The sequence below is a fragment of the Hoplias malabaricus genome, chromosome X1, assembly GCF_029633855.1.
Source record: "Hoplias malabaricus isolate fHopMal1 chromosome X1, fHopMal1.hap1, whole genome shotgun sequence".
In the NCBI taxonomy this organism is placed as follows: domain Eukaryota; kingdom Metazoa; phylum Chordata; class Actinopteri; order Characiformes; family Erythrinidae; genus Hoplias; species Hoplias malabaricus.
Window position 1 is genome coordinate 4,862,063 of NC_089818.1, and position 21,200 is coordinate 4,883,262.

At 41.5% G+C, this 21,200-nt stretch overlaps 1 protein-coding gene across 4 annotated transcripts; it reads left to right on the top strand.

The window, feature by feature from the left end:
* The first annotated feature begins 15 nt into the window (after positions 1-15).
* LOC136675793 (trimethylguanosine synthase-like) lies at positions 16-20,400 on the top strand. 4 transcript variants are annotated; one of them, XM_066652544.1, is made up of 14 exons: positions 16-147; positions 516-647; positions 991-1,055; positions 1,231-1,370; positions 1,519-2,224; positions 4,913-5,045; positions 5,333-5,419; positions 5,522-5,693; positions 8,578-8,917; positions 9,064-9,231; positions 14,922-15,065; positions 16,921-17,137; positions 17,673-17,751; positions 20,156-20,400. In XM_066652544.1, exons 2-14 carry the CDS (start codon positions 538-540, stop codon positions 20,267-20,269), a joined length of 2,475 nt encoding a protein of 824 aa, XP_066508641.1. In that variant the 5' UTR covers positions 16-147; positions 516-537; the 3' UTR covers positions 20,270-20,400. The 4 variants fall into 4 exon arrangements, with proteins under 4 accessions (XP_066508641.1, XP_066508645.1, XP_066508644.1 ...); XM_066652548.1 differs by having other exon boundaries at positions 9,067-9,231; XM_066652547.1 differs by having other exon boundaries at positions 1,522-2,224.
* The last annotated feature ends 800 nt before the right edge of the window (positions 20,401-21,200 follow it).

A 21,200-nucleotide genomic window follows, 5' to 3' on the forward strand; every position in this document is an offset into this window, starting at 1 on the left:
TTAGCCTGCTGTGGAACACCCTACAGCTTACATATGTTTTACAAGCAAGCTTGAATTGTAACTGAGACTTTTAACTTGTCGAGTGTTTTACCCATTTAATTCATGGGACGCTCCTGAAACATGAGGGTAAATGAAGTAAACATTTACGTATGTTTTGCTTGAACTATTACATTTACAAATGAATGTACATATATGAAAAGCGGTTACTCTGTTTTTAAGTCTGGAATTTGAAATTGGCTTTTTATTTTGACTTCTTCTTTTACGATTTACTCGTTCCACCTTAAATGCTTCTGCACTTCCATTACGGCGCTTCTGGGCCAGAGCGTAGCTGCTGTAATATTTAAGGTGGAACTGAAAGTTGGAATAATATAGCTAAATAAGAAAACCACTTCAGCTTTGTATTAATGTGTGTTTAAATGAGTCCGTTTAATGTGTTACTGTTAACGGTTACGTGCTGATAAATGCTGATGTAACATTAATAAGCTTGCCTTTTTTTCTGTTAATTTTTCCAACAGGGTCGTTTTCTTTTTTTACATCATGATAACTTATGGGAAATGTCAGGCAGTTCCAGTAGCTGATATATATTTTCATCACGGTGTACAAGACAAAATGACAATACACTGCCTTTGCTCCAGAACTTTTGTCAAGTAAGGTTTTACTGTGTCATGTCCATTTTTTTACAATGTTATTTAAATTAAATATTAAGAATTATTTCCAAGGGTAAAAAATGCCTTATAAATTTTAATACCTAAGCTGTAAGTACTTACATCTATAATTTCAAAACTACCACAAAACATAACAAATGTCCAATTCAAGACATTATAATAGTTTTGGGATAACATTCTGTTGTGCAGTTTCCACTTGAAGATAATAATTCTGATAAATATGAAATTATGGTCCTGCAATTGACTCCAGGATGTTGTCTTGTGTTGTTTTACCTCAAATCATTTTCTATTTGTTTTGTTTTTTTATTACGATTTCCTCTAACAGTGATCGAGAACTCTATCGATCTGATTTCAAATCTCTACAGACTCTGACTGACAATGGATTTGAAGGTACACAGATTCATGTTTATGCCGATTCTCACTAAAACCCGTCACTGTCAGCTTACCTCTAAATATCTTGAAATATTTCCAGTTCTGCGTATTAATATCAACCTTAGAACTTACAATATCCAAACAACACAAACTCTGACATCTTTAAATCTTACTTGCTTCTTTTCTTATACAGATGATGCTGAGGCTCTTCAAGAGGAGGAGCATAGCCTCTCTGAGCATGAGGAGGATGTGGAGCTGGATGAAGAGTCTCTTCTGATGGCCAGTATGGGTCTACCGGTAGCGTTTGCCAGCTCTTCAGCACAGAGGAAAGCAGTACGTGTTTCTGATTTGCAGGAAGATATTTGACAGATTCCACTGTGGCTTGTAGTCAACAGTACAGTTGGCTAGTATCCATGTTAATGATGCAAACTCAGTGTGTCTGGAAATGAATAATGTGGTGTTTATCATTTTTAATGTTAAGCAGAAATGGATTGAGAGCACTGGGCACAGAGGGACAAAGAAAAGTAGTGCCAGCCATCCAGAAATACTCTCTGACCATGAAGACACACAGCTGGAGCCACATCAGGACCCACATCAAGACTCACAGCTGGAAACAGTAACTGGGACCTTAGACCAGAAAGAGCACCAGGAAGAGAATGAAAATATTGCTCCAGAGATTTCAGTGGAAGCTTCTGCCATCTCAGAGGAAGCATGGCTCAGGTACTGGGAGCTTAATGGAGAAACCCTGCTATGGGGCAGCTGGATGGAGAAGCACCCTGAATTCTCCAGTGGATCACCCCTGGCTCCTTGGGATAATTCTGAGTGGAAGGAAGCCTGGGAGGACCACGCCAGCCAGATGTATCTCTATTACTGGGAGCAGTTCAATTACTGGTCTGCCCAAGGCTGGACAACCGATGAGTCGTGCAGTACTTCTGCTTGTAATGATGAGCAGAGTAGAGAAGAAGAACAGAAGGATGGACAGACCAAGTCGTCCTGTAACTGTGATGACAACCTTTTGGACAGGAACTCCGTAGACATTGCTGAGAGTTTTGATGCTCTAAACTTGTTAACAAATGAAAGCAATGGTCATGTCAGACATAACGCTTTGGACTGTAATTATGCAAATGAACCCAGTGATGGAGGTGACCGGAAAAGGCCATCGTCGTCCAGCACCGCCCACACTCATGGTGAGTGTCTATTATTACTGTTTAGTATAGACTTAAAGGGACTGTTTGGCCAAAGATCAAATGTACGCAACTATGAAAGCAGACAAATGGATTCAGTTCATTCTTCAAAATGGCTTCTGTTACTGTCATATATGCAGTAAAAGTTTTAACTGTAGTTAACTGTGTTTTCTACAAAACCAAACGCCATGAGAAAAGGTCCATTTGATGATGAATGGACCAACAAAAATTTGGAATTAAATATTTTTTACGTCAACTTCGACTGGAATTTAAGGTTTTTGTAATTTAATATCAATAAATATCACATCATATATGTTTCAATAATAATATGATTTTTATACACATTTTCAATATTCCAGTGTATATTATTTACAGCATCTGTCACTGACTGACGGTCGTTGCAGGGTGCCGTCATCAGTTATGTAGTTTTAAAAAATTTAATATTGACAAAGAGCTATTCGTATGATGGTGATGTCATGTTGCTTTCAGTTCTTGGCAGTTTTTCAGTTGGATTTTTTTATTGTTCATATTGGAATTATCATCCAGCTCTACTATAAAGTCACTATTTTGGATTTACATGTTCTCCTTTGAACAACAACATGTTGCTTATCGTAACTTTATGCCCCCTAGCGTAATCAATCTGACAGGTTTCCCGATGTTATCTTTTAATGTTCATCCATTTTCTCTCACTAAAATACCCAGCATGCCTTGTGCTTACACATCGTACAACCACTGAGAATACCTGTGGTGTTTATCTTGATTGTTAGCCTAGCCACTGATGTGCAAAAGGTTAGTGCAAGTCCTACCTCAGGTGTTGATTAAAATCTTAGAGAGATTTAAGAAAGTATTTTAATGGCACAGATTAGACTTTGCACATATCAAAATAGCAACGTTGCTTTTATTTTCTTGTTTTCCTCTCCAGCATTATGATGGATTGACATTTACTTTTTAGTTCAGGGCTAGGGATCACTTTTCCTCATAGGGGCCACATTTAATGCTACAACAAACATACAGAGCTATCTAATTTGTACATGGTCCTCTCTCACAAAAGGTACCTTAACGTTAGCAAGCCGTTCACTCATCACATACTTGACTCTGTCGCACTGTCCAGCTCCTGTTTAGCCAAAAGAAGCTAACAGTGTGGTCAGATAAGTCCTGATGCTCTTCTTTTCCTTCGGTGTTGCTTTTTTTCTGAGAATGACAGTCTTCTCTACACATGAAGCCCACTGATTTTCAGCAAAGATGCAACCCACTGTCCATTTGTCTTGAAAGACTAGACACTGGTTACCAACTTTCCTTTGTTTATAGGAACCAGGGACACGGCTATAGTTATAGCTTTAGTAGCTAGGATCATGACTCCCGTGGCTAATTGGATCTACTGAACAGAACAAATTTTATTTGCACGACAACCAATTTCTATTGCAGGAGGGATGTATCTGGAGGGATGTATACAGTTGGATGGAGGGCTGTATATGGCACACAGGCTGGATCTTCCCCACCCCTGTTTTAGTGTTTTCAGGATGTATTGTTTTTCCATAATAATTCATGTTTTACCAGTGCACTCGCATCAGCTCATAGTGGCTGGTCACAAAGGTTTTATTATAAATCATCCGTGCGTCAGTCACACTGACATCATCGTTTGTGACAGGGGTTTGATTGTCGGCCCGCAGCGGTACTCGTGACATGACGACCTGTGATGGAGAAATGTCAGGGAATTTTTTTGCTGCATTTGCGATGATCTAAACCGAAAACACTGTACTGTACACCACTCGGAACCAGGCTGTGTGTCCTGGTACTTTTGGAAAAGGCAGATTTGATTCCTGACAGAGAACAGCTTTCTTTCTAGTTCAGAATTGGCTCTTGTTGCATATTTTATGCCCCTTATCAAAAGATGTCTGGCTTCAAGTGAAAGAAACATGTGACACGGGCCTATGCAGTTTTAATGATTCCACTCCTGTTTGTGAGTGTGTGTGTTTGAGAAGTGGAATGAGAGAGAGTGTTATAACTGGAGAACATGACAGTGAATTCATGGACTGACAGCTGTTACCTTTCACGCTACCTGATGCTCTAAAGATGGCTCCTTTTTTTAGGATCTGAACAGAATCACCTTAACCGTGATATCCTACCAACAAACGTTTTTAAAAATGCAGTTTCACAGGTTTCACAGCATATTTCATTTGCTGCAGTGTGAACAAAGTTATTTGGAGTGGTTTGGGGGAAAGGGTCAAGTGGAATTGTGGAGAAACACCACAGTACGGACTCAAATACAAGTTGTGGGACCCCCTTTTATCTGAATGCCCCAGCCATTAATGGGTGAGGGGGGCCTATCATTTAGGCTAGGTCTGGAACATGGCCGCCATCTTGAAGGCTGCCATTTTGAAAGTTGCCATATTGGATCAAGGGCAAGTTTTTTCCAATGGGAAGGGGGTCATGTAGCATAGCAAAGAAATAAAAGGGTGTCCTGCCACTTTTGACTCACTCTGTACTTTCTTTACAGTTGTAATGATATAAACATGGGCTACAGTTTATAAAGCACCACTATACACCTGTCCAAATACAACCATCATCTTTTCTTTCACATCCATTTCCTAATATCTTTCTGGCCCTAAGTTTACCAAGAACGTCACATTCTTCTGAATAGACTGGTTACACCTTGGATCACCAATGGAATTATTGTTTAATATGTTTCAGAGGGCAGTAAACACCCAGACTCTAGTTCTGTGGTAAATACAAATGGCAAGGCTGTGAAGGGTGGCTCCAATGAGGAGGATGAGGGCAGTGAAGATGAGCCACCAGAGAGAAGGAAAGCTAAAATGAAGAGAAGGTACTTTTTTTTTAATCAAAAGATGCCACTTTTTCTGTAAATATTCCCACATGAGATTTATGAGCTTCTCTATTAATTTTTTAGGCAGTGATCTGTGTCCTCCCTTATTACCTTAACTCCTCACAACTGCTTTTACACTGTACACACTACTTCATCACTGAACGTAGTAATGTTAATATTGAACGCAGGACATTGGTTGTTAAGTAAACTCACAAGTCTGTGCTAGTTTTCACTTAGTGTTAGCAATAGCATGTAACTGTCTCCAATCTGTCGATCTTCTCCCACAGTCATGAGCTGGATATTGAGGAGCTGGCTCAGATGCCTGCTGATGAGGCGTGGGAAACTCTAGGCCTCAAACGAGGGCCACAACTCAAGTGAGAATTACACACACATTAATCTTCAGAGCTGGGCAGTGCTGCAAGAGTTCCTTTTGAAGGTACTAGCGTGTGTGTGTGTGTGTTTGTGTGCTGTTGCAGGTTCACGAGTGTTCTGAAGTTCAGAGAGGCTCCAGGCCGACAAGGGGATAGTCAAGGCCCAGCGAGATGGAGACCTTCAGGACGAAAAGCTGCCTGTAAGATCAACAAACACATTTTCTTCACTGAGGATGCAGAAACTGGGGAGCCGAAAATCAGCAAGACTCTGCAGAAGGTGAGCAGCTTTATTTTTACTCTCCTTTTAGTCAACAACACCCTTTCCCACACAACCACACGTGCATAGACTGTAGTGATTAATCAATGTTATCAGAGTATTGATTATAACGTCCTGAGTGGATCTTATGGTTGATATTTTTCTGCTAAAGTAATCATACTGACAGATCACACTACTCAATAGGAAATATAGGGGACGATAGAGCCTGAGGTCAACATCCCAGAGTGGCAAGTAGTATTGATTATTAGCAATTAGCAATTAATGAATGAGTAATATTTAAAAATTGTTCAAGCACCAAGCCCTGCTCCAGGTGACTGTCTGTGAGGAGTGTGGTGTGTTCTCCCTGTGTCTGCGTGGGTTTCCTCCGGGTGACTGTCTGTGAGGAGTGTGGTGTGTTCTCCCTGTGTCTGCGTGGGTTTCCTCCGGGTGACTGTCTGTGAGGAGTGTGGTGTGTTCTCTCTGTGTCTGCGTGGGTTTCCTCTGGGTGACTGTGAGGAGTGTGGTGTGTTCTCTCTGTGTCTGCGTGGGTTTCCTCCGGGTGACTGTCTGTGAGGAGTGTGGTGTGTTCTCCCTGTGTCTGCGTGGGTTTCCTCTGGGTGACTGTCTGTGAGGAGTGTGATGTGTTCTCCCTGTGTCTGCGTGGGTTTCCTCTGGGTGACTGTCTGTGAGAAGTGTGATGTGTTCTCCCTGTGTCTGCGTGGGTTTCCTCCGGGTGACTGTCTGTGAGGAGTGTGGTGTGTTCTCTCTGTGTCTGCGTGGGTTTCCTCCGGGTGACTGTCTGTGAGGAGTGTGATGTGTTCTCCCTGTGTCTGCGTGGGTTTCCTCCGGGTGACTGTCTGTGAGGAGTGTGGTGTGTTCTCCCTGTGTCTGCGTGGGTTTCCTCCGGGTGACTGTCTGTGAGGAGTGTGGTGTGTTCTCTCTGTGTCTGCGTGGGTTTCCTCTGGGTGACTGTCTGTGAGGAGTGTGATGTGTTCTCTCTGTGTCTGCGTGGGTTTCCTCCGGGTGACTGTCTGTGAGGAGTGTGGTGTGTTCTCTCTGTGTCTGCGTGGGTTTCCTCTGGGTGACTGTCTGTGAGGAGTGTGATGTGTTCTCCCTGTGTCTGCATGGGTTTCCTCTGGGTGACTGTCTGTGAGGAGTGTGATGTGTTCTCTCTGTGTCTGTGTGGGTTTCCTCCGGGTGACTGTCTGTGAGGAGTGTGGTGTGTTCTCCCTGTGTCTGCGTGGGTTTCCTCTGGGTGACTGTCTGTGAGGAGTGTGGTGTGTTCTCCCTGTGTCTGCGTGGGTTTCCTCTGGGTGACTGTCTGTGAGGAGTGTGGTGTGTTCTCCTGTCTGTGTGGGTTTCCTCCGAGTGTTCCGGTTTCCTCCCAAGGTCCAAAAACAAACGAGGGAAAGTGGATTCGCGACTCAAAAGTGTCCCTAGGTGTGAGTGTGTGTCGTATTACAATTTTAGAAAATGATTATCACCCAGCTCTACCTCCAGGGATCCTCACAGTTGGGGGACTCATATACAAAACAAAGAACTTTTTGAGACAGGCCCGTGAGTGAGGTCTATCTTCATTTCAGGCTGCCTTGGCTGTGTCTGGGGTGAGAAGGGTAGATGGATGACACACTCATTGTGAATGATGAGCCTTCTATAGGTGCCTTCTATTCTGGGCTTTTATTGACATGTGAAATAAAGAGACTATTGAACGGTAGATTGATGTTTGTGGTTAACAAGGTCCTGGAACTGGTCCACTGTCTTTTAGTTAAGAGGTGTGTGTGTGTGTGTTTGTGTGTGTGTGAGAGAGAGGAACAGGGGTCCCCCTGTGGGCTTGTCAGTTTAGAGTGTTTATAGTAGGCAGGCTGCACCTCTTGTGGGCATTTAGAAGAGAAGAGTGGGACCAGATCCAAGGAAAGTGCTCTTGATGTGCGCGCACACACACACACACACACACACACACACAAACACTACATACCCTCTAGGGATTGGTTTTACAGGCAAATTTTCAAACCTTTTAGGAAAATTGGGGCTTATTTATATACTGAGGTTGAAAAATAAATGTGTGTGATACGAATGACAAACTGGCTGAAGGAAACGACATGCTTTAATACTTTATTATGATTTCTCAAGGTAGTTTAGTGATGGTTTTTGAATAAGAATCTCTTATTTTGTGGGAGAGATTTTCACTTGAACGATTGTGACTTTAAACATCCCTCGTACACTCTGACCCACTTCCTTCAGTTTCTGTTCCTGATCCCGTTTCTCTATAGATATAATGTAACGGGCTCATGGTCTGGTGAAGGATGAAGTTTTGGTGTGTGAGCTCACCACCGCAATTTACTGCAGCGCTTTATACCATTGATCTCTCCAGAGCACAGAGCCTCATTGATCTTGTGAGAAAACTTTGCAGCAACAGACATTATCAACAGCCTCTTTTCAGCTGTGACTGAGAGAGACTTTCCCTCAGCGCGACTACAGTCATTATTCTTTGACTTCTGCATCGTACAGGTCTAATTATATTTTATTGCATATGGAGACGCACAGCAAAATGTCTGATGCAATAATAACCACCTTCACCCATATTCTGTGCTTTCCTGTATTCATCTTGATATGTCAATTAGTTTATCCCGGTCATATGTAAGTGCCTACCCCTTCAGCAAGAGATTGCCCCCCCACCCCCCACCTCTTCCCTGACACTCAGCCCAATTCTAGTCAAATAACAGAAAGGGCGGTTTGTGTTTTAGTGTTCTCCTCCAAGCCTGTAGAACAGTCCAGTGATAGTTGTCCCTCAAGTGCCTGAGAGGTAGCTGGTTCTATACTCCCAGCTTCATAGCTCTGGTTAATCTCGTTAATCCAGATGCTCGATTATCAATAACGTGTAACTGTTTTTCTGTTATCCTTCCAGGTGCAAAGTTTCCTGCAGAAGGTCCAAACTGAGAATGGCTCTGATAAAGCAGATTCATCCACGTTGGAAAGTATGTCTTCGATGGTCTGCATAAGCGCAGATGATGGACATGAGACTACATGCAAACAGGAGTGTGAGAAGGAGTGTAAGGATCCTAATTCAGAATCCACAGAGTGTGGAGAGCAGCAATTTTTAACCCAACCCGAATCAGAAGTGAACATTCCAACAGAGCTGGACCCAGAGGCGGAGCAGGACAGTGATGCTGACCCCAGGAGGGAGCTCCGGACTCTGGACATACCAGACTACCTTCTCCCTGATGCTCCAGAGGATAATGAAGGAGGTCTGCGCTATGAATCACCACATTGTTGATACAGTTCTGTGTTTTATTTAATATGAATTTTGATGTGCAGTATTTACTATATTCTGCAGCATTAACAAGAATCTAATGCCAGATTTAATAAATAAGTGTAATTCTTGCATTGGTAGCAGAGAAAGAAGCCTCCTCCAAGAAGAAGAAAAAGAAGGCGGCCAGAAGACGGAGGAGAGAGGTGGATGTTCCTCCTGAGATTGCGGCCGAGCCAGAGCTGGCCAAGTATTGGGCCCAGCGTTACCGGCTGTTCTCCCGATTTGACGAGGGCATCAAACTGGACCATGGTCAGTCAATTTTTGTATTAAGCCAGAACTGTGTTACTATAAATATTACTGCTACATTACAATTAGTTACATGTGCATTACAATACAATTGATTTTCAGTTTAAAATCAAACATCCGAAGCGTTTTTAAAATCATTATTCATGAATCCTGAACTAATTCACACCTAATCATAGGACATTTTACATTTTATGACCACACTTATAAACTGATGAAGATGATTACGTCCCTTCTGAACAGTCAAATGCAGAGATCAAGCTCTAATCACAATGCAGGGCTGTGTTTATAGATAAAAAATAATCTGGAGTGGAAACTGACCAGAGAGCAGCACTGAAAGGTGTGTGCGTGTGCATGGATGCGTGCGTGTGCGTGGATGCATGCGTGTAGGAGACTGGGGTGGAGTGCAGTGTATGACCAGATCGTTGCTGTGGTTCTGTACGTGTTCATTTATTTTTTTTTTTAGGTTTTATCTGCAAAACGTTAAAGAAAACGTTTGGGTTACAACAGTGAGGTCAGTGTTATGTTTAAGGTTAGCATTTTCCAGCTACTGTAATACAGAGCTCAGTGGAAATATCCCACAGAGATAGGAATACAAAGTGTGTGTGTGTGTGTGTGTGTGTGTGTGTGTGTGTGTGTGTGTGTGTGTTTGTGTGTGTGTGTGTAGCTGAAGGCGTGTGCTCTAGGCTAAAGGAGGTTTGCTGATGAGCTGACTGTGTCTGCAGGGAGAAATGCTGACGTTAGACCAGAAAAACCCTTCACAGCAGAGAGACAGAGAGAGGGGGGTGTGGTGGATAAAAAGATAGAGGTGAAGAGAGAAGGATGGAGAAGACCAGATAGGGAGAAAGGCAGAGAAAAAACAAGAGATGGAAAGGGATATGGATATGAGAGAGAGAGAGAGAGAGAGAGAGAGAGAGAGAGAGAAATCTATCTGTGTAGTTACTCCCACACATGCACATATGTGTGCACACACACACACACACCCTCACACACACACACACAGAGACACAAAGAGAGAGAACAATAAAGGGCATTTTTCATCTATAAGACTAAACATGGTCTGTAACCACTTTGCCCAAGGCCAGTCCAGCTCACTATTAAAGGAACAATAAGTCATATTTAACACCAAAATGTAGCAAAAAAAATCATAATTAACTTTTAAACGTGTAAAACTCAGACATCTCTGTAGTTATTGTGTATTGTGCATTAAGTGGAAACCAGGGGGAAAAAAACATACAATTGGATACAGGTACTATTTAATACAACTTTAAATGTTTGTTAAAAAGTGATAACCACAATGCTATGTAATTGATTATTCATTTATAATGGATAGATATTAATATAAGCTTCCAGTTCTTTGCTCAGTATTTGCTTCGTAACTACAGTGGCAAAACTAAAGAATCACACCTCAGGCTCCAAACATTTCTTGGCTGATCAACAACAATAATAAAACATATTGTAATAATTTGACTACTCTTTTACAGGCGCGGTATACAGTTTTATCCCAATACACTTTGTGTAAAATTCAGAGAATGCTTCCTAGGACCAAGCACCAAAACACTATTTCAGCCAATCACCAACAGGCAGCATTAATGCTTATGCTCAGGATGGTGGAAGTGGTGTTGCTGGCTCTGACGCCCTCTGTCACCAGCTCTGGCACTCCACCTTTCTGTCGCCAGCTCTGGAGCTCTTTCTCTCTGTCATTGGCTCTGTTCCTTTCCAACGCTGGCTCCGGCATTTGTACTCTGTTGCCTACTCAGGTGTGGCAGGGAAATTGCATCTAGGAGGTAAGACCTCCAAACCTTGAAAAGCACGAAAAGGGATGAGATTGTCGCCCTAATCCTTCTCCATAGGAGGGTAGCATTGACATATTTTTGCGGTTTCATAGATGCAGCAAGTTATGTTCCTTAACACGGAACTCTATATTAGATGCATAAAAGTAAACACATACCAAGAGTGCTACTAAACCAAACAGCCCATTCCACCTTAAACTGTACAAAGAATAAGGCCTGGCAATGTGTGGGCATGGCTTTGAAGGCGGAGCTTCTGAAGCATCCTTTGAAGGAGGGGAAGTATTTATTTATTTATTTATTATTATTCATTTATTTTTTGCTGTGAGAATAGTTCTTGAGATTCGTATATGCTGCCTTTAAGTGTTTCTGGACATCCTCCACCAGTATCTGTTCTCTAAGAGGTGTTTGTCACCTGTTTTTTCCCTTCACTGGTACAGATACCAAGCGACTGAAAATTCGATTAGGTTTAATCCAGGACTCTCTGGAGGTCAGAGGGATTTTTTTAAACATCAGTCATGGGTGTCAAATGCTTTGCCTCTCTGAATCCACAAGAGAAGCCTGTTATCGTGTATTATAAGCGCTATCTTCATAGTAGACCCAGCTTTTCTCGCCAGCCTTTTCCCAAGAACCGCAACTAATCTGTTTTTACGTGTTTCTCTGAGCTCGGGTCATAAGGAATTCTGTTTGAAATCCAGATCAGAGCCTTCAGATCTCCGCTCTTATTCATGTCAACAGAGCCAATGGTCTCTTTCCATTGCCAGAGAGCTACAGCTCTACCTTCGACGGGATTGTGAGAGACTGTGTCTGTAAAACCCGCCCTAGAGTTGAGCTGTACATTCAGTGAATATATAGAGAGGATTACATCAAATTTATCGTAAAGCTACAGCCTCCCACACTCCTCCTTTATTAATGACCTCGGAATGCAGCAGCAGAACAAATCGATGGGATGTTACACACACGAGTGACGATAGAATAACAAATGAATAAAGGAGTGCTTTTTAAGTGGAAGTAAGTCATTGATGATTTTTGTAAGTGACTTAATAAAAAGAAAAGGCACTCAGTTCAGAGCTCATGATTCAGTTTGAGTATATTTTGCTGGACAATATTTCAGTGTCAGTATATATTGCAATATGAATTGTTTCAGTAACATTCACAAAATACATTTTCAATAATTTGATATGCAACATCTGACTGACATTCATTACGACGTTGATGTTCTCCCATCAACGTCGACAGTGTAGCGCACTCAGTTTAAAATTTATTCATTCATTATTCATTCATTCATTATCTGCAACCGCCCATCCAGTTCAGGGTCACGGTGGGTCCAGAGCCCACCCGGAATCAACGGGAACACATCCTGGAGGGGGCGCCAGTCCTTCACAGGGCAACACAGACACAGACACACATTCACTCACACACACACACACACAGGGAGAACACACCACACTCCTCACAGACAGTCACCCGGAGCGGGAATCGAACACACAACCTCCAGGCCCCTGGAGCTGTGTGACTGTGACACTACCTGCTGCACCACCGTGCTGCCAGTTTAAAATTTTGTTTAAAAATATTAATATGTACAGAGCCAATAGGTTTACGTTTGATGGTGATGTTTTTTATTTGTTCTTAGAAGATTTTTATAGTGGATTTTATACTGTTCATATTGGTATCGGAATTATATCGTATAGTTCAAAATTAAGAAATATATCGTGATATAAATTTTGGCCGTATCGCCCAGCCCTAGTTTCAGATAATGATTAGACATTCGTCTTTGATTTGTTTTTTGTTTTTTCACATTTTAAAGCAATTTTCTTCCAAATATTTGGCAAATGTCTTGTTGAGACCCTAATGCAGTGGTTAACAGAGTGTGGGGCATAGAGCTATTGCAGGGGGGTTGGGCAAGGCAAGGCAAATGAAAAAGATCCATAATTCATGTCATTTTTGTAATAATTCCACTGTAAAGTCTTGAAAATCTACAAAATAGGGCACCGCAGACAATATTTGGGAACAGCTGCCCTCATAGAACCTCACTGGGCATCTTAACACACTTGCAGAAGAGCTATAACTGCACAACTCTGCAGTAAATACACCGGCTAATATTCTTGAGAATGATAGGGTCATTCTTTTATTAGACAAGATATATATTTGTGCTCCACCAGCCCACACCCACCTCAATCCCCTGCTGATCTGTAGCAGTTAAAATGGTTGGACGTTAGTGACTTGTGTTATATAGATCAGTGGAATTGTTACTTTCTGTTCGTTAAAATGACATATTTATAAGGCATTTTACATTTCTTCACTGTCACCTTCACACAGTATGTGTACATTTCTGCTTCTAACACAAAAAGTATGAACACTTCCTTTTTAGTGCACTCCATTCACCTCTCCTTTGGAAACTTAGACACTGACATCAAGTCGATTTGTCTGTTTATTTATTTGTTGTTGTTTTGGAGGTCGTTAAACAAGACTGATATCAGATGACTTCACAATGTGGGATGCTTCAAGACTACAGTTTGTATCTGGATTTTTGAGAACACAACAAACACCACCGTTGCGCCCTCTGGTGTTGAGAAGGGGACTGAAAAGACGTATATTGCGCCCCCTTGTGCCAAAGGCTTGAGAAGTAAACAGGAAGTTGTGTGAGGGGGTTGTGTGGCCGCCCAAAATTGTTGGTTTAGCAGGTGTTCTGCTCTCAGAGGACAAGAAAATACCAGAAGCGGAAAGAAGGCGAGATGGGTTTGTGTCAGTGGTAAACAGATGGTGTTGGTCTCTGTAGAGTCGCAGAGGACATGGTCTGTTAAACTTTCCATTGTCTCTAAGAACCTCCTCTGTGCTCACGCAAGGTTCTTGCTCAAGCACAGCTCAAAAGAGACTCAGTTTTGACACTTTCCTTTGTGCATTTATTTGCATGGTTTCCTTTGTTCTATTAAAAAACTGTGGCTTAAGAAATACTCATTAAACTTTTATCATGTTATTGGAAACATTCCATAAAAGGCGTCTTTTTTATTTTTACATTAATGACAGCAAACCATCTGTTGCTGCAAAAGTTGTCAGACTCTCTCTGCACCAAAGATAAACAGAGGAACCACCTCTTATCAGATGCTGTTTAGTTGGTGGTCCATTCTGAGCATTGCAGTGATTTGTATGCTTCTGATTCTGGTGTGAATGTATAGAGGAGAGAAGTGCGGCTGATGCCTTGTGGCCAATCGTGTGGCTGTCCTGTGAAGTCAGTATACCTTCTACCTAACTCCACACACATTTACATGTTAATTACTGTTCATCAGCAGAGTTTCACATATTGGAAAAGTGTTGTTTATACAGCATTTGTGATTTAATTCACATTTAATGTTATGCAAATTGAGCACAAACGTTTCCATTTTAAAGGACGTATATTCTCTTAGAAATATTCTCTTATTCTTTTATCAGTAAAGCACATCATTTAAAAAAGGTTGGCATATGCCTGTATGGGCACTGAACTGGCTAATGTTAAACCAGAGGATGGGTTTTACTTGTGACATGACAGTCATTACACGAAATGAGTCACTGATCCAGTTTCACCATCAGATCAAAGTCACGTAGGGTAAAGCCCAGTTTGCTGTTTCATTGCCCTGTGACATTAGGATGAAGTAATGCTTTAGAGCTTTTGCTACAATTTTCCATCCGACAGACAGCAGTGCACTGTGCCCTGCTGGTGGAAAAGTGTAAAATCACAGCCCGACACTGGGAAATACGTCATAAGAGCAGTATTTGCACCTGTATCTTTTTTAGTAGTAAATTTACCTACTCCAGACTGTCACATGGAAAGTTGCAGATTTTGGTGGTTTCAGTTTGACAGCACTATGTGTGGAAAATATACATCAAATGTAATTGTGGAAATGGTCTGACTGTGTGGTTTGTCCCCAGAGGGATGGTTTTCAGTCACTCCCGAGAAGATAGCCCAGCACATTGCTCAAAGAGTGCAAGAAAGTTCGGACTCGCAGCTCATCGTCGATGCCTTCTGTGGAGTGGGAGGGAATGCCATTCAGTTCGCTCTGACTGGGAAAAGAGGTACACTTACACCCACACACACACACATTCTTGTCTTGTTCAAAAGAAATCTAATATGAGGCTTGTACTACACAGCTTTATCTGTTTCACAATATTTGGCTGGAATCTTTATAAATCTATTGAATAATAAAATGAGTTGTAATGTGACTGTGTGTGTTGCCTTGTGAGGGACTGTTGCCCCCTCCAGGGTGTATTCCTGCCTTGTGCCCAATGATTCCAGGTAGGCTCTGGACTCACCGTGACCCTGAAATGGATAAGTGCTTACAGATAATGAATGAATGAGTTGTAATAGGATCAACATAAAAAATGCCTCCTTGGTTTTTGCCGGACCCCCCACTGGACCAGCCTCTACACGGTGGAGCGTGGAGCCACTACACGGTCTGTTGTTAGTTTGGCCATGTTTCACATTCCAGTTTGTGAACTAAATTTGGATTCGGCGGTGTCCGGAACATCCTCTTTACCCTGGACATGTGCTCTTTTTGGGACCCAAATAATGCATCCGGAATTTCTAAATCGCCAAAAATGCCGGGATTTTGCTGCCTGTCATCCCATCTCTTGCTATAAGCCCTAAATCCTTTGATGACATTGTTGAAAGGTGAGCAGAAAGCATGAGGTTTGAAGTGTTCATGGGGTCAGAGAGTTGAGCTGAACTGGGACACACTCGCGCCGCTTCAGCGCTGTAGGTCCACCCTCCACCGTGGTGAGCAGCTCAGTGTTTTACTGAAGCCTCAAACAGAAATGTGTTGAAAGTTGTTGAGGTGATATTTATCATAGTCTCTTCTTTATGTTTGGAGAATGTTTCTGTGACACAGCCTTTTGTTTTCTACTCTATATTTATCAAACAAAGTTATCTTGTCTGTCCCTGTAATGACACAAATACACGGACACATCTCATCGACTTTCTGACGAGTAAATTACATCATTACTTCTGCACAGCTTTTTGTTTCACTTTACACTAAAACAGACAAAATCTCCAGATTATTAAAGAACATCAGAGAGAGGTGTTACTCAATAATAACGAGGCTTTGGATTCATTACAGCACAGTTTTATCAGTTGTATCCTTATAGAAATGTAAGTCAGTAATAAATATCTAGTTCCCAGTGATGCTCTGTTCCTTTATCTAGTGTAGATTACTTCGTTGATAAAATGTCAAGGTGCTTGATTTTAGAAGTGTTCAAAAACTAATGTTAAAATGTTATCTAGTCGCTTTCTTGTAAACGAGTTGCTATAAATGTCATATCAACACTGTGCTTCAGTTTTGTTGCTTTGTATGAACAGAAAATAACAGGCTTTCCGTGATCTCACACACACTGCCAGCCACTGACAAGATAAACTATTTTTAGTTTGTTATTATTTGTTATAATTTTAAACAAAGACATTGATATGAAGCACCAACACTTCTCCAGACCTTCCAATGACAAGGGTATGCATTTTGGGCTTTCCTTGTTTAGAAATGGCAGAAACACCTCTGTGACAATGGCTATATGGCTAATGGTGGTCCGGCAAAAAAAATAAAAAATAAGTGGAAACAATGTACAGATATTGTCTCTAGATCTTGGAGATCAGTTTCTCAGCTTTATACCAAAATATTGGTATAAATAGCTGTGCTGTTGATTGTGTGCGCCATTTTTTAGGTTTAACTTTTCTCCCTAACTGTTTAATTCAGAAAACAAGCCGTAACTGTGTGTTCAAATGTGCCCTTGTGTTCTCTAAACAGATGTATTAACTTATCACCATGATGAAAATCAAGAAAACAAACCTTATATTTAGAACGAAAGCATCAACTCTCGAAATATCTAATTGAAGACAAAGTACCAACCACAGAGGAAGTGCTGACATATGTGTGTGTCTCAGTGATAGCTATCGATATCGACCCGGTGCGACTGGCTCTGGCTCAGCACAATGCAGAGGTGTATGGAGTGGCCCACAGCATCGACTTCATCCAGGGGGATTTCTTGCAGCTGGCCCCTCGGCTGCGAGCAGATGTGGTCTTCCTCAGTCCACCGTGGGGTGGCCCGGAGTATCTCAGCGCTGAAGTCTTCGACATCAAGAGCATGATGAGCCCTGATGGATATCCTTATAGCAATCATTCTTCACTGCAGTTGCATTGATTAATTGATAAAGTTGATTAGTTGGCAACAAAAATCACTATCCAAAATAGAAGGGAACGATCTCATAAAGAAAATTCACATCTAGGGACAACTAGGTGATCCCAAAACACCCATGACAAACAAATCAGAACCTATGCCCTGGGAGTTTATGGAAATAGAAGAAGATTAGTCAGAATGTTGTTATAATATAAAATAACATTGCCCATTGACAGGATTAGAGACAAATATGGGATTTATACATGCAGTTTGGACAATGATTGTTGGCACCTACACCTACACTTTTTTCCTAATGCCCAGTACTTGTTTCATGAAGTTGGACAACCAGGAAAATGAGAGCCCAATCATAAAATGCCACCCCCACCACCACACACACACACACATTCAAATAATAAAGATTAACTCATAGCAGACATGATAACTACACAGTTTAAGGGGTAATTCATTCAGCAGTAATGACCTGTGTATGTACTTGGACATTCCTTGACTCACTTTTACCTATGAAATTTTCAGGCTGTCCAAAATGATTTCGAACAACATCGTGTATTTTCTCCCACGGAATGCTGATATGGAGCAGGTAAGGCAACGGGAAAACACAGGAGTTTGATGTATATCATAAACAATGGAACTGCCATGGGCTAGTAATCGACTGCCCACTGAACCTAGTATGAGGTGCCACTTGTGTGTGTGTGTGTCATGTGTATTCTTGGGAATATCCATGTCTTTGCTTTATTTAGCCTTCTCACATGTTTTCGTATATAGCCTCAGGATGCTCTAGTTGCTCACCAATCACAAGCTGCCATCACAGCCATAAAATGCAATCTCATCTGTCTGAAAATTTCATGCCGTTGTCAATCACACTCCAAATCACAGTGGATGCTTTGAATGTTCGGAACACCTACACGGAATATGCTTATCCCCGCTGGGAGTTTCCTCTTAAATAAGTGAACGGAATAAGGCATGATTTACTGAAAGCATTATTATAATCTGTTCACAGTTAGGATATAAACGCTCATGGAAAACAGGTCATCGTTCATCGCTGTTCTTGTTTAATGTACAGTTCTGTGCCAAAGGACGAGGAGAGGTTTCAAAGGAAAATAGACAAAATCAGTTTCCAAAGTTGGAGATAAAAGATCGTTTTACCCAGTTGCACCCAGACAGAGTTTACTAACGGGAATGTTGTTGTGTTACACCACTGGCACTGGACTGTATGCACCCAGATAGCACCAACTGCCGTTAATACCACGTCAACGTCGCCAAAGGCTGCAGCGTTGTCGTGTCGGACTGTCATGGAATCACTTAGAATGACAAGTCCCGCTTTTGTCTTGGTGGAGACAACCAGCGTTTCTGGGTGTGAAGGCTCCATGGTCAGTGTCAAGATGAGTGTTTTTCGTCAGACATTCCTTCTGAATATCATTGCAGTCCAAGGCTTCCTTCTGGGTGCAATTGTATATTCAGAATGTTCCTTGTTCTGCATGCATTTGTGAACTGCTACAAATAAGACGAGCAGTTCGGCCACCATCTTGATTCTCCTTTGTTTGGTCTGAAACCATAACGACGAAGCCCTGATTGATCCATACAACACAGAACATACAACAGGGTCTAATTGAAACATAGGTGCAGCGTCGCAGTCCATCAGATTTGGACTCTGCGTGAAAGACACTATTAATATATACACTTATGTTTAATAATGTGTTCTCCCTGTGTCGGTGTGGGTTTCCTCCGGGTGTTTCGGTTTCCTCCCACAAACCAAAAACACAGGTTGGTCTGTGGATTGGCGACTCAAAAGTCTCTGTAGGTGTGAGTGTGTGAGCAAATATGAGAGTGTTTATCACCCTGTGAAGGACTAGCGCCCCCTTCAGGGTGTGTTCCTGCCTTGTACCCATTGGTTTGGACCCACCGCGACCCTGAACTGGATAAGTGAATTGTCTGAACAGATTCATTGCCATTTGATCATATCTGAGGCTCAGACACACATTAGAGAAAAGGGATTAAGTTGGGAGATAGGTCATTAGTTTCATGATTGCTGTATTACTATTAATAATCTTTTAATAATAAGATAAAGCACATTGTGGTGTTCTTTAAACCACACCTGATAGTATTTAGCTTAAAGTGTACCTCTGAACAAATGGCCAACTTTTAGTAAAACCACAACAGAAAGTAGAGAGAGCGCTCAGCATGCAGGAAGTTTAACCACAGTTCTATGTTATGGTCAAGGGTCTGTGTCTAATGAATAGCTTTAAACTGCTTAATAAAATCTGTTAAGTAAAAATAAATACAGACTCATAAACATTTCCTGACTATTGTTGAAACCTGTTCCCTTCCAGAGGCACTAAAGCCTAAGTTTAAAGAACCAATCTATAAAATGTTACAACCATTTTACACACTCAGGTGGACAAAAATACTTGGGAATGGGACTATTATTTTGATGTGCATCTCAAATGAGATGAATAATCAAATTGCTTTGTAGTCCATGAATGAGAGCTCGATAGATCAGGTCCCACACGTGAGACATTTATTCATTGTCTGTAACCACTTCATTGGGTTTGAGGCGAGACCACACCCTGGACTGGGTGCCAGTTCATCACAGGGCAACACACACTCATACATTCACTCACATGCAGTTATGAACACTTTTGAAAAGCCAATCCACCTAATAATGTGTCATTTTTTTAACTGTGGGAGGTAACCGGAGGCACCCAGAGAGAACCCAACAATTAAACTCCACACAGACCGTCACTGTTGAACCACAGGGGTGAACATTTTTAAAATTACAGTAACATCCAGATCACTAGTTGTCAGTATAAAGGCTGTATCATAAGAAGAAGAAACTTACTGATACTACTTTATGATACTATTTTATCTGAATTAATATTTTGCCTACTCTCCATTTCTATCTCTTTCTCTCTCTATCCCCTTACATCCCTTCCTTCCTCATTCCCTCTGTCTCTCTCTCTCTGTGTCTCTCTATCTCTTTCTAGATTGCGGCCCTGGCCGGCGCTGGTGGGAAAGTGGAAGTGGAGCAGAACTTTCTCAATAACAAACTGAAAACCATAACTGCATACTTCGGCGGTTTGATTAAGTCAGATTCTTAGTTTCTTTTTAACATTCTTTAAACCCAGATCTAATCGTTGTAATCTGATTCTGAATCGCGCGTTTCTTCAGTATATGTCTGTTTTATAGTGGTTGTTCTTTATAGTTGCGTGTTTATTTTAAATATAACATCATGTGTTTGTTAACTTTTTTATAATAAAATTTATAGTGTATTTTCCTGTGTGTGGTGTTTGCCATAATACAGATCAGTCCATGTTCCATGCTCAGTGCGGTGATAAGAACAGTGGAGCTGTGTGTGACCAGTTGTTGTTTTATTTATTACTTTCATTGGGGGTCACATAAAGAGTGCCATTTAGGTCTAAACCTGTTTAATCCCTGTCCAACCAAGAAACAGTTCAAAACTGTAATCATATCTTCACAGCTATGTACAGAAGTAGTTTCATTTTCTAGTGTTTATACAGTATCCATTTCATTGTCAAAATGCACTAAACCACCAAATGTTTCTGGACCCTTGCTCTGCACACTTTTTCTTCTATTGAAATCAAGGGTATTTATACGTATGCACACACACACACACACACACACACATATATATATATATGTATATATACATGTACAGGGGTTGGACAATGAAAGTGAAACACCTGTGATTGTAGTGTGGGAGGTTTCATGGCTAAACTGGAGCAGCCTGGTGGCCAATCTTCATTAACTCCACACTGCACCAGTAAGACCATGTGCATCCAATGGTTCAAACACTGTGTCCTGAAGGTGGTGCCGTGTATCAGGACGACAATGCACCAATACACACAGCAAGACTGGTGAAAGATTGGTTTGATGAACATGAAAGTGAAGTTGAACATCTCCCATGGCCTGCACAGTCACCAGATCTCAATATTATTGAGCCACTTTGGGGTGTTTTGGAGGAGGAGCGAGTCAGGAAACGTTTTCCTCCACCAGCATCACGTAGAGACC